Here is a 12,428-nt window from a genome sequence, read left to right as displayed (position 1 = left end):
TTGCAGCGGGATGGGGCAGATTCCCACAGGCTTCTGCTGCCCCAGAAGCACCACTGGCAACCAAAGGGGGCCCTGTGCCTTGTCCTAACCCTAGTGGGCGTAAATGGATGTTAGAAGAAAACAAGCTACTGAACATCCAAGCAGCCGGGGCAGCCGGGGGGAGGCTCCTGCAGGCTCCCCCCCCCCCCAGGACAAGGCTCCTGGGAAGGTGCATTACCGGCTCTGGTGGGGGGGGGTCTTTTGATCCTCCCCAGCCTGGGAGCTTGTTATTCTATTAATAGCAGGGACTGGGAAGGGCCAGGCCAGGCCTCCTCTCAATTAGCCACTGCCTGGTGCACCAGCCACCCTGGGCTCTCACCCGTTACTAACCCGCCAGCCCATAGAAATCAGCCCTAGCGCGACAGGCCCCAGGAAGCGGCGGGGGGGGGGGGGAGGCCACAGGAAGCGGCGGGGGGGGGGGGCCTGGGAGGCAAACCCCCATCTCAGGGCAGCAGCCGGGCAGTACAAACACAACGCGGCGTTCGCCCGTCGCGGCCTGGCCCCCCTGCCCCCGGGCTGAGCGGAGCGCGGGCTCCTGGCGAAGGCGGCGGGAGTCGGTGCCCGGCAGCCCCGCTATTAGCAGAGGACGGGCGGTGCTGCGAGACCCGCAGCCAGAAACACTCGCTTCAGCGAAGCGGTTCGGGCGGAATCCGGTGTCACCCCAATGTCCGCAGGAGGCTCGGTGTAAACCAGCCGCCCCCCCGCCCCTGTTTGCAGCGTTACAGAGGAGCGTTACCAGCCAGCACCGTACCTGGAGGGGGAGCGGGCGGCCAAAGGCGTTTACACGGGCAGCTCCAGGCATTCGGGGGCCGGGTTTGGGAACGGATGGGCAGGCGCGCCGGGACCCCGAGCAGGAATCACAGACACTCGGCAGCTGCCGTCCGAAGGCAAACGGAGCCGCTGAGCCCAGCCCCGCGCTCCCGCCCCGCGCCCCTCGCAGCGGGCTGCTGGGTGCCCGATCCCGCCCGCACTCTGCACCCGAGCGAGCCGCCCAGGGGCGGGCAGGGGCTGCCAGAACTGCTCCGCTAACGCCTCTTCCCGAGCCGGGCGCGGCTGCGTCCCGCCAGGGAGCCGGAGTCCCCAGCCCCGCTCCCCACCCCGGAGCCCCGCAAACGCTCCAGGCTGCGAACTTCTGCCGGGCCCGACACCCCGCGCAGGACCAGGGGCCCCGGAGCGAAACCCGGCCCGGGGCACGGACCCCGCCCCCCCCCCCCACGCCGCGCCTGGCGGGATCGGTCCGTGCAAGGGGGCCCGGCTGCCCCACCGCCGGGGAGCCGAGCCGAGCCGAGCCGAGCCGAGCGGAGCGGCCGCTGCCCGGGGGGCGCCTCGGCTGCTCCTCGCCAGCGGGCTCCGCGGGGCGGAGGCTTCCCGGGCAGCCCGGCAGCCGCGTCGACGGGAGAGCGCAACTTGGCAAAGTTTGGCGCCAGGAGCCGCGCTGGCCGGGAGCGGCCGGGCCCAGGGGACCCCTCCGGCTCGGGCGGGTCCGCAGCCCCGGCCGGGCCGGGCCGCGCCGTGCGGCGCCCCGAGCCCAGCGGCGGGCGCCAGGCGGGAGAGCCGGGGCTGGGACCGGCTGCGGGGACGCGGGGCGAGGCCGGGGCGGCGGGGCCCCGGAGAAGTTGGGGGCCGGGCGCGGAGCGAGCTCTTACCTCGAGCCTGGCCCTGGAGCAGCGCGGCGAGCAGCAGCAGGCAGCCGGCGAGCCCGCGGGCTGCAGCCCCCGGCGCGGCGCCCATGGCCGGTCGCTCGCTGCAATCCGCGCTCAGCTGCGGCGGAGGGAGCCGGGCGGCTCCGGACCTGGCGCGGCGCCTGCACCCGGCGCTGCCCGTCAGCACCGCGGAGAGCGCCCGGCGTCTGCTCCGGCGAGCGGCTCCTACCGTAACGCTGCGAGTAGCGCGCCCCGCCAATCCTGCGGGGACGCCCGGCGCCGCTCCGGGGGAGGGGGCTGGTTCCTCCCCGCTGCGCCGGGCTGGGGGGCGGGGGCAGCGCCGGCCGCGGATCTGCCCCCCGGCGTCATATGGCGCTGCCGGCCCCCCCCCCCCAGCCCGCGGCGCCGCCGGAGTCCCGCACCCGGCAAAGTTGGCGGCGAGTTGCGGGGGCAGCCGGGGGGGTCCCCGCAGGGTAGCGCTGCCGGCTTCGGCGCGCACAAAGGAGGCAGCCGCCGGCCCGGGACAGGGCAGCGCCGGGCTGGTGCCGCGGGGATCTCAGCGGGTAGCTGCAGAGAGCCGGGCGGGCTCCTTCGGGCGGGGGGCGCGCAGCCCTTCCCGGGCTCCCTCCCGGGCCCCCGGGCCGGAGCCACGTCTCCTTCCCGCCGACCTGCCACCCGCACAAGGTGAATCGCTCGCGGTGCCCGTCAAGCAGATTGACACGGATAGCCCCGCCCCCACCCGTCCCTAAATCGTCTTTATGTGGCTCCGGCGAGTTGCCCCGTTTGTTAATTTCCAGGCTGGAGGAAGGGCAGCTCGGCAGGGGGCGTCCTCTTACCCCATCGGTCAGCCCCGCCTCCTCCCGGGCAGAGCCAGACACGAGGGCCGCGGCTGGAGATCCAGGGGGCTGAATGGTTACTGGACTCAGACCCGTCCCGCGTCTGGGCCCCTGCTTTGGATTTCGCCTCCTCCCGCTCAAGGGGAGTCTCCTCCCGTGGCGGGGAGCAGCGATTTCAGAGTGACAGAGCGCGGCTGGCAGCAGCCAGATGGCGTTTGGAACGAGCTCAGGGAGCTGCTCCAGGCTGCTAGCTGGACACGTTTGAATGTCGTGAATAAAATAATTAAAATAAAAAACCAACTGTTTGTTTAACGAAATACCCCCTTAGTCAGAGTCCAGCTGGCTTTGTGCGGGCACCAGACCGCAGGGGAAATGGCCGCAGCGCCCCTCCAGCCTGTACCCACCGCCATGAACACACGGCAACAGGCCGGCGAAGGAGCCGTTCTGCAGCCCTGGCAATATACTTTGGGCCAGGGCTTTGTCCTGCCCCAGCGCGGCCATGGGGAGGTGGCCCATGCGCCCTCTCCACCCAAGCCAGATGAGGCTGGCATTGGCCTGTCACCAACAGAGGCTGCACTTCCACACTGGAGCTGGCAAAGTGCTGCAAACCAAGCGCATGCATCAGGCTGCGGGCAGCCCTCCGCTGGGTACCCTAAGCTCCCTGGGAAGATTGACCCTCTTACTCCAGGTGTATGTCAGCATAACCGCACTGAAGGCAACCGAGTTCCTGCTTTATACTGCTCCAACTCTCCTGGCTTTGGTACCGTGGAACTCCACCCCACTGGATTCCTGCACCGGTACCGTGGAACTCCACCCCACTGGATTCCTGCTTTGGTACCGTGGAACTCCACCCCACTGGATTCCTGCACCGGTACTGTGGAACTCCACCCCACTGGATTCCTGCACCGGTACCGTGGAACTCCACCCCACTGGATTCCTGCACCTCATTCTTAGTGGCATACGCACATGGCTCTGGTCACTTATTGCCACTCCGGCTCCGCTCTGCCATTGCTGGTACACACCTGTTCCAAGTGAGAGCAGGAGAAAACTGCTCTAGCCTGGGGCAGGTCTAACTGATACCTGATTCAGAGAGGGGGAAGTAGCCTCTGTTTGTTAAATACATGTGCAGACAAGACAAACCAGCTCTTGTTCGCCTAGGCAATGCAGAGCCATTTGCAGTAACCCTACGATACGGGAGGGGAGAGCAGACCCGAGAGCCAAGTAACACTGGATTCTCAGCTACCATTTTAAACGACAAAAAAGCAACTGTTTTGAAAGCCCCAAGCAGCTTCGCTGCTGGAGCCTCCGTGGAGAGCTGAGCTTCATTGCAGGCTGGGCACCCAGCACACATCTGCAAAGCACTTTCAATGCTAAATTTGAAACTTTGATCCTCAGTAGATCTATAAATGTTTAATGCAAAAACGCTTCTGAAAGGACTCAGAAGATGTGCAGTTTGAAGCCAAATTGAACTTTCTAATATTATGATATTCAAATAACTTTAAGCTGCTTGGCACTTCCCAGGGCACATACTTGGACTCTTAATGAGGGGGGACTCCTTTAAAAATAGCTGTTGATTTTAAAATAAAACAAACACCTGATTTGCAGGTACCATCAAAGCTTTATTGAAGGGAAGTGATGGGAAGAGAAATGATATGTGAATGCAAATACAGCTCAACAAACAAAGCAGCAAATAAACTCGCAGACGAATAATCAGCCCCTTTGGAGCCTGCTGGAGGTGTGTGGATGTGTGCGTGTGAGACAGTGTCTCGGTGTGTTTGCATTTATCTGAAGTGCATGACAAGCTGAAGACTGAATTTAATTGAAAACCTCATCATTTCCCCATGGCTTGTCTCACACAGCTGCGTAAGCTCAGACAGCACCAGAGTTTCTGGGTCCCCACAGTTATCTGAGGCTCCTTGTGTCAGGGGGGGTTCTTCACTTCAGCCTAATTCTTTAGAATGCCAGTGGAAGCTCGCTGACCCGAGCGGAAGCTGGCAGGAGGTTCTTGCTTGGGTGATTTTTGACCTTTGGGCAAATGACAAATGTAAAGCATGGCCCAGCTGTGCTGTGAGAACACCCAGGGCACGCGCTGCTGCCAAGCACCAAGGCAGGTAGATCACAACAACTGAGCACATAGGGTACATTACAGGAGTTAGCCAAGGGCGAGAAGTGCGGGGGGGGGGGGGGCCTCTCAGGTGGAAAATGGCAGATTAGGAGCCTGGTTTATAATGGATCCTAAAATCAAAATGCAGCCGCGGGAGGGTCTCAGGGCTGCTGCTTGGTTGCCCCCATGAGGCCTGGCCAAGGTGCGTACAGGATGGCAGCCCTGGTGAGCCCTGAAACACCTGGGCTGAGGAGGGGACCAGGGAAGCGACTGAAGGATGGGGGAGGGGACCAAGGGGAAACTGCAAAGCTGCTTCAGGTGCATGAGGAGATGCTGTGGAAGTGGCACCCGGGGCTCCCAGCACTGCACAGAGACCAGGTGCTGCTGGAAGTCCCCTCAGCCCGTGACAGGAGGGGGCGGAACTGGAACCTCTGCCCAGGCCTGTGCCCAGCAGGATCCAGGCAGCAATGAGCAATGCAGAGAGGGGGAGTGGGTGACTCCTCCAGATCAGATCCTTGGGTGCATTCACATGACTATGGCCATCCATGAGGTTGGAGGGGGAGCTTTAGCCAAAACACAAGGCCTGACTCTCCACGCCTTGCACTTCACACCATCACTGACTCGTGCAAGGTGAGTGCCACGGGCTTTGCACTGGAGTCAATGGCCATACAAGGCAGAGGACGAGAGAGGACCGGGCCCACACTGTTAACAGCTGCCGAGAGTTGTTAATTTCCCTCCTTCCCCTTCGATCCTGGAAACAGCAGCTGGGGCAGGGGGCAGGAGCAAGGGACAGCCCAGGAAATCTACAAGGGAGACCCAGGGTTGGAGGAGGCTCTGCGAACAGAAGCCCTGCAAAAGGACTTATGGCCTCCTCTGAGTGTCATTTAAAACACCCTGAAAGGTTCCCCCTTCGGCCTCAAACCTTTGAAATACCAGGAAGGTTAAACCAGTCCATAGTGTTGCTGGAGGGCGCCTGCGGGTCTCAGGATGGGTGTACAAGTTCGGCCGGTGATGAATCATTTCAGGAAAAAGGATTTCTTTGCTGGTGTTCATTAGGCCTCAAAGTTGAATATGTGTTTAAAAGCCAAGAGGTTTAAACATTCAGTCCTCTCTCAGCTACTCACCATTCAGTCACCATAACAGGCCGCAGGCTCGTGAGTCCAGGCACCAGCCCGGCCTGAGTGTGTAACGTGAAAAGAAGCAGGACACCCTCCCCCCCCCCCCCACACACTTTTTAAACACAAACGTTTCTGACCTTCTCTCTCCATGACAAACAAGCACAAGCCCAGCTGTATATTCCCTTTGCATGTCACCATTCACAAGCAAGACATTCAGGGCAGAATATTTGGAAACCCAGGAGCGAAGAGCCTCTGGGAGGCCGGAAAACATTCATTTTCCTGTACTTCGCAGCACCACAGAATAAAGGTAATCTACAAGGTCACCGAGTATCACACAGGCAGGCTGCTGCAATCAATATGGACCTGCCATGGGTACCAAAGATAGAAGACACCTGTCAGAGGCAGTAGATTGTCTTAGAGGGAGCTGAGTGCTGGTGTCTCACCAGGATCAGCGTCGGGGTTGGTCTGACCCACTAAGGAAATCAATGACCCAGAGGAAGAGCCATGCAGGGCTGGAGTTTGTCAGTGAAGCCAGGGTACTCTATTATTATTAATTATTATTGAATAAGTGCTGACAAGACACAACGAACAGACAGGGCCTGCTGTGGAGAGCTGGTGAGCTAAGCCAGACGCAGAGGGCAGACACAGAGGAGGAGTGGACCTGGACAATTAATGTATGTTCATGATTTATTTCAGTTGCCTTTGTGTGCCTTTGGCAGGAAGTAGGAACAGAGCGCCAAGAATTCCTGCATTCTGATCTCAGCCCTGCCTACTCTAGGATCTTGGGCAAGTCAGAACCCTTATGTGCCTCAGTTTCCCTGTCCATAAACTACAGCTAATAATCCTCCCTGCTTCACAGGTGTGTCAATGTCCTCAAAACGCTTAGGGACAGGGAAGAGGGCCCATTAACTGAGGAGGGGGAGAGCTTTCAGGATGGCAGGTCAGCAACAGAGGAGGGGTTTGGGTATTTCCAGCCAGCCAGAAAACTTCTTCCACTCGTGTTGAGTGTCAAGAGACAAAGGGCCTGATGCCTGGGCCCCAGTTCTCTTAGGAAAGCGAGAAAGCTGCTGCTTGAGGGACCTCCTCCTCCTGCGAAGCCATGGGAGGCAGAGAAGGCCAAGCCCAGGGCTGGGTCCACGGGCTGGAATGCCAGCTGCTCGGAGGATCTAAAGCTGAAAGGTAATTTCCGGGGTCTCAAGTACATGGCTATTTCTACCGAGTTGTCAAGTGTTACTGATTCATGCAATCTTGTTAAAAGATATGAAATCCAATCCCCCGTCCCTCTCACGGCCTAACGGGCCTCAGCTCAGATCGTTAGAGCCATCCAGGAGCCTGAGTCCCACATCTCCGGCCTGACACTTGATTGGATGTGAGACAGGCTGCTGTCACGACCGCTCTTCTCCTGGCATTCACTGCTCAGATTGGCAGCAGCTCTCCTGTCATCTCCCCTCCTTCGCTCACAACTTTCTGTGCAGAGCATTTGCTCTGGCGCAGATGAGAGGGATATTGTCAGTGCTTCAGCAAGCTGCCGGGCTGACCTCAATCCAAGGCAGCCAGTGTCATTCTCATTCCCATCCCAGAGATACGAGGGGAAATTGCGGCTCTGAAAAATGCCCTTTCAAGCACTAACCCGGGCTCAGCAAGTTATCAGCTCTGCAGATGTAATTCTGAGCAGAGCACCCGGGGAGCCAAGCGCCGGCCTCATGCCCCCGAAGCCGGGCGAAGGTGGCAAGGACGTGCAATCCGGAAGGAGATAAACGCTTGAGCCCATCAGCTTGGATTGTCTCTCTGCCACTGATCTAATGCGAGGGCTGCCACCCCTGGAGGGCCAAACAAGGGTCCCCGCGGGATGATCCAGAGCCCACAGCAGTGGCCAGCTGGCCGTGAGTTCTGGGCACCTGCACAGTGTTCCCAGGTCAGCTACTCAGAGAACCAGGACACCCGGCAGCGCTAGCTAGGATTGCCTTGTGTGAGCCCAGACTGGCCAGAGCAGCCGCACGATGCTCCTTCTGGCCTCCAGGCTGGCGCAGCAGACACCTTCCCCGTCTCTTCATGCACAGACCGGCTGGATTTCTTGTAAGTTGCCACTTCCCAGCTGCTGACGGCTACACGAGCTCCCACCTCCCTGCCCCTGGGCCCAGCCGCCAAGGCCTGCAGCCGCCTCCCCTTGGGTGAGCTGTTACAATGGAGTCAGGCCCCAGGTGTGAGCAGGAGCCACTGTGGGGGCCGGGGGCCCCAGGCAAGCCTGGAGAACGGCAGCTGGCCCCCAAGCCTGTGAATTCCTGGGGCATGGCATGATGGGCCAAGCTGTTTCCCACGAGCCCCGTGGGGCTGCCTGGCCACTGGGACAGTCAATCCACACTTCGCTGTGACGGATCGGTGCCCATGGCCTTCTGGCTGAGCCCGTTGCAGCCAATTAGCAGGCTCTTGCCGGAGCCGTCCCAGCTACAGGGAACAGCTGCCTGCCTGCCACGCCTGAACAAAACTGTCACATGAACGTCCGTGCCACCAGCCACTTAGTAACACTAACCTCCAACGTGTCATCCCCTTCTATCTCCATGGGGATCCCACGCAGCCGGCTGGCTCTGAATTGCACAGCGCTATGGTCAGGCAGCACGGCTCCTCCAGCTTCAACCCACAGAAGCCGAGAAGTACAGAGTCCGGCGGGCCGATCCCTGCTGCGCCGCCCTGCCAGGCCTCAAGCAGCCGCGCTCTGCGCCACTGGAGCCAGCCTACGTTTGTGGGAACGGGAGCATCGAGGGCCGTCCGCCGGGGTTAGTGCTCAGCTCTGCCATGCAAGAGACCACCAGCTCCCTGGGCTGAGAGCACTCAGCGCTGCTGCATGGCCACGCAGGGCCAGCGGGTTTGTGATGCAGCTGTGATGTCGTAGATGCCAGACAGAGGCTGCATTGAAGGAGCCCGAGGAGCTGGAGCCCGGTTCATAGCCAAAGGCCCGGGTTCCTTGCCAGCCCTGTCCTGTCAGGACTGGGCTGTGTCTGGCAAGCTCACTGCTCTGCTTTGCTTCCCCTGTGCTGCACTGTTCGTCCTCCCCGGACAGCAGCTGTTCTGCACTCAGCGCAGGCCGGCCGAGGGGACGCATGGGGCCTCACGTGGGCTGGCTTCGAGCTGACTAACTACAAGGCATTTGGGGCGAACGTCCCCTGTTGCTTTGTGTGCTCGAGAGCGAGGAGGGGAGTGAGGCGGAAGCCGAACCATTTGGAGATGGGAGCTTTGCCAGGCTCCCAGGAGGCAAAGCTTCACACCACGGTCGCTGGCCCAGCAGCTCCAGCGAAGGAAGAGCTCTGTTGTCTCTTGCGGGGATAATAACCAGCTGTCGAAAAGGCTTCCTGATGGGTCTTTCAGTACTCCCCCCTCCTGGCTAATTACAGCCCGTTGAGTCACAGCCCCGGTACTGTCCAGCACCGCCCACCAACGTCACGCTAGCCTTGCTCATCCGCAGCATTAGCATGGACTCCACATCTCCCCCTTCCTTGGCAGCGGGCAGGGAAAGGGACAGAAAAGGCAAATTCTCCTCTTGTCAAATGATCATCAACCTGGTAACCAACCAACTCCCCCCACCCCGGTCCCCAGCCAGACTTTGAGCATCCTGTGCCTGGGTTTCAGCTCTTCCGGAGCTCACTTAACCGATTAGAAAGAGGCACTTGGAAATTGGAAGCAAACTTTTTATTTACTGCTTGAACTCCGGCCCTACAAAGGTGGCAGGAACCTTGCTGCCTGTATCAGGGAGCACGAGAAAATCAGTCAGATCACTTGCTGCATGTTTCTTTGCTAATTTATTTCCTGAGATGCTTCTCCTCCACGTGGATTAGGGGGAGGACACAGGGGGTTGGAGCATTGCAGACAGATAGCCAAAAATACCGATCAGAGCAGGCACAAATTGGCAGCTGAGACATTATCAGAGAGACTAGATCTCAGTTACCTTGGTTATCGGATCAGATGGAAAGAGGCGCGAGAGCACAGGGCTCAGCCTGGGGACTCCCAGTACATCGGATTGTTAATTATTATTGTGCTTCTGTTTAAATCCTGAGCTCAGCAGGTGAGGCAGGGCCCTGGGAGCCCCTCCAGGTGCAGCTCCTGAGGAGAGGACGAGCTCCGGAAATGCCAGGGCTTCCTGAGTGACGCAGGACACAGGGTCTAACTTCCTAAGCAGCCAGGGATGGCGTAAGTGGGACCCAAGGCCCTGGTTTTGCCTGGCAGAGTCACGGGTGGGTTCTGTGCACACTCAGGCCTCCCCGCTCCTGTTTGGCCGCTCAGTCGTGTCTGGCTGGTACAATAGATTCATTGTGCTAGGTCCGTTCATTATGTGCCCCACTGGAGCATCCCGAGCTTCGAGTCGGGCTAGGGACCGGGCTGCACAGGGCGTGGTGCGCACGCACACACACAGAGTCAGCGACTCATGGCTCATCGGGGGCTAGCGGGACCCTGCCCCCCAGCTCTGTGTCAAGGGTGGTGCAGAGCTGCACAGCCACAGGGGAGCCCCAGAGAAGTGGGTGGGACCTGGCACAATTCCCCCCCCCCATGGGAAATAAGCTCCTGCCCCCTTCCCCCATCATGCCAGCTCCGTGGGGTGTGGACTGGCAGCCCTGCCATGCCCCGGGCCATCTCCCTGGGACTGCCCCAGCACCACGGGGAAGGAAACGGGAACCCAGTGGACCAGGCTGCTGGGTGCTGCCCATGGGCTGCAGGTCGCCCAGCGGCCCCCAGAGACGGGCAGAGCCCGGGAATGCGAACGGGGCTCAAAGTGGGACGTTCACAGACACCCGGGAAAATACAGCATCATGTTAAGCAGCCGTGACCTGTGACCCAACCAGCATGACTCATCCCCCTCCCTGACTCTCCAACCTGGGGGCTCTGCAGCTGGATACATCAATGTATTTGGGGGGAATCAAAGGCTTGTGCGGGTCAGTAGCAGACACCCCCAGTGGGCAGATCCTGCAAGCCAGCCAATCAGTGTAAACACACTACAAGTCGCACCGAGCAGGGGAAATCGCTCTTGGTCTATGGGCTTGTCCACACAAGCTGTGCCGCTGTAGCATGTCAGGGAAGACACTACGACGCCGATGGGAGGGTTCTCCCGTCACTGCAGTTAATCACCTCCCCGAGAGGCGGCAGCTAGGCTGGTGGAGGAACCCTTCTGTCTACACCGGGGTTAGGGCGGTCTAGCCCCAGCTCTCGGAGAGTGGATTTTTCATGCCCCAAGAGACCCAGCTATGCCATGCGAGGTCCAGGGGAGACCAGCCCTTGTTTGGCGTGACGTGAGCACGCCAGGCCAGTGAGTGGCTTTGAATTCCTGCAGCACTGGCTGAGTTTCCTTCCCTCACTGGGCTGTTCTGATTAGCCCACGTTTGCAGCTCGCTGGTGGATGGAACCCCTAGGGGTGTAAGTCAGCCTGGGACTTTGGTGCCAGTTTATCCTCGTCCCCAGAGGAACCCTGCCCAGCCCCTGCCAAAGCCAGGCCGGGCGGTGGAATTCACCGCTTGGCTAGACACTAAAAAGCAGGACCTCAGGAAAGATCCTGGATTTATGGCCCATCACAACAATCTGTAGCCCACTGCGCCCCGTCTCCTTCCTGCTGAGTGTGAACCTCGAATGGGCTCGTGCAACAGGTGTGAACTCCTGACTCGTGACACTCAGCACTCTGCATGCCCTGAAGCTGGGCCAAAATAAGCTACTACCCCCCCCCCCCATTGCCTCACTAATGCTGCTCTGCAGCAGCCAAAGACCTGAAGCTACTCTGGTTTACACCAGCCAGGGACCTGGTCCAAGAATTCATTGTGCTCTTCCCTTCCAGTGCCGGGCGGGAGCTCTTCTGCAGGCACATGGTCAGCGCTGCCAACTCACACAGCTGTACTGGGAGCTCGTGACAGCTGGTGCCTGCCGGAAGCCCCAGCTCCTGGAGGCCTGGGACTGCAGGAGAAACAGCTTCTAAGAAGCCATTTCACATTCTGGCCCCGCTACTGCGGGATACGCTGGAGACGTGGCCCTGCCCGGCTCACAAGCTGGAATAATTTAAAACTCACCTGCCCCGGGGGAGTCCTGGCTCCTGATTGCTGAGTGCCTGGGGGCAGCTGGCATCCCCAAGGGCGGCCCGGCTGGGAGCCCTTTCCCGATGGCAGGTACTGTCACACCCCTCTTCCAGAGCACGCTGGCTGGCCCAGTAAAGTGCACAGAGGCTCTCAGTTACGCAGCACCCCTGGCTTTCTTTACACATACACGGTTCTCCCACCACCAGTGCTGAGCTATATATAAGGGTTTGTTCCCTCTTTCCCTGCAGTCAGCCCACAGCTGGGAGTCTGACCTTTCCCTGGCTGCCTTTTCCTCTGGCTCCCAGCCCTTGTAACTGCTGGCTTGTCAGGCCCGCAGGTGGAGCCAATCCCCCGGCCAGGCATCGGGTCTGTTGCACCAGCCCCAATCTATTGCCCTTGATTGGCACTGGCTGAGCAGGGGTAATTAGGTGCTTTTGCAGCAAGGCCTTGGCAGAGCCCCACACAGCCTCACCCCAGTTCCATGGGCCTGACGCCATCCCCCCGCTGGCCACACCCCTTCCCTCTCCTCCGGACGATCCTGGGTGCAATATGCAAACCCTGAGCAAACCAGGCCTGAGGCCCACTGCACAAAATCAATGAATTCTCTCTTCTGGCATTTGGCACCGACACTGCAGAGGTTT

The 12,428-nt window shown here is 60.1% G+C and overlaps 1 protein-coding gene across 4 annotated transcripts in view; it reads right to left on the bottom strand.

Moving 5' to 3' along the window:
- SEZ6 (seizure related 6 homolog) overlaps window positions 1-11,931 on the bottom strand; it is a 70,737-nt gene extending 58,806 nt beyond the window's left edge. Inside the window, exon 1 of one of the 4 annotated variants that reach the window (XM_039508174.1) lies at window positions 11,782-11,931. In XM_039508174.1, the coding sequence (XP_039364108.1) occupies window positions 11,782-11,836 (55 nt within the window). In that variant the 5' untranslated portion in view covers window positions 11,837-11,931. Of the gene's footprint in view, window positions 1-1,685; window positions 1,737-11,781 lie in introns of those variants that run through there. The other 3 variants (XM_039508171.1, XM_039508172.1, XM_039508173.1) reach the window with 3 other exon arrangements.
- Window positions 11,932-12,428: the final 497 nt, after the last annotated feature.

The sequence above is a fragment of the Mauremys reevesii genome, linkage group 20 (assembly GCF_016161935.1).
Source record: "Mauremys reevesii isolate NIE-2019 linkage group 20, ASM1616193v1, whole genome shotgun sequence".
Classification (NCBI taxonomy): domain Eukaryota; kingdom Metazoa; phylum Chordata; order Testudines; family Geoemydidae; genus Mauremys; species Mauremys reevesii.
This window is presented reverse-complemented; position numbering and strand designations above follow the sequence as displayed.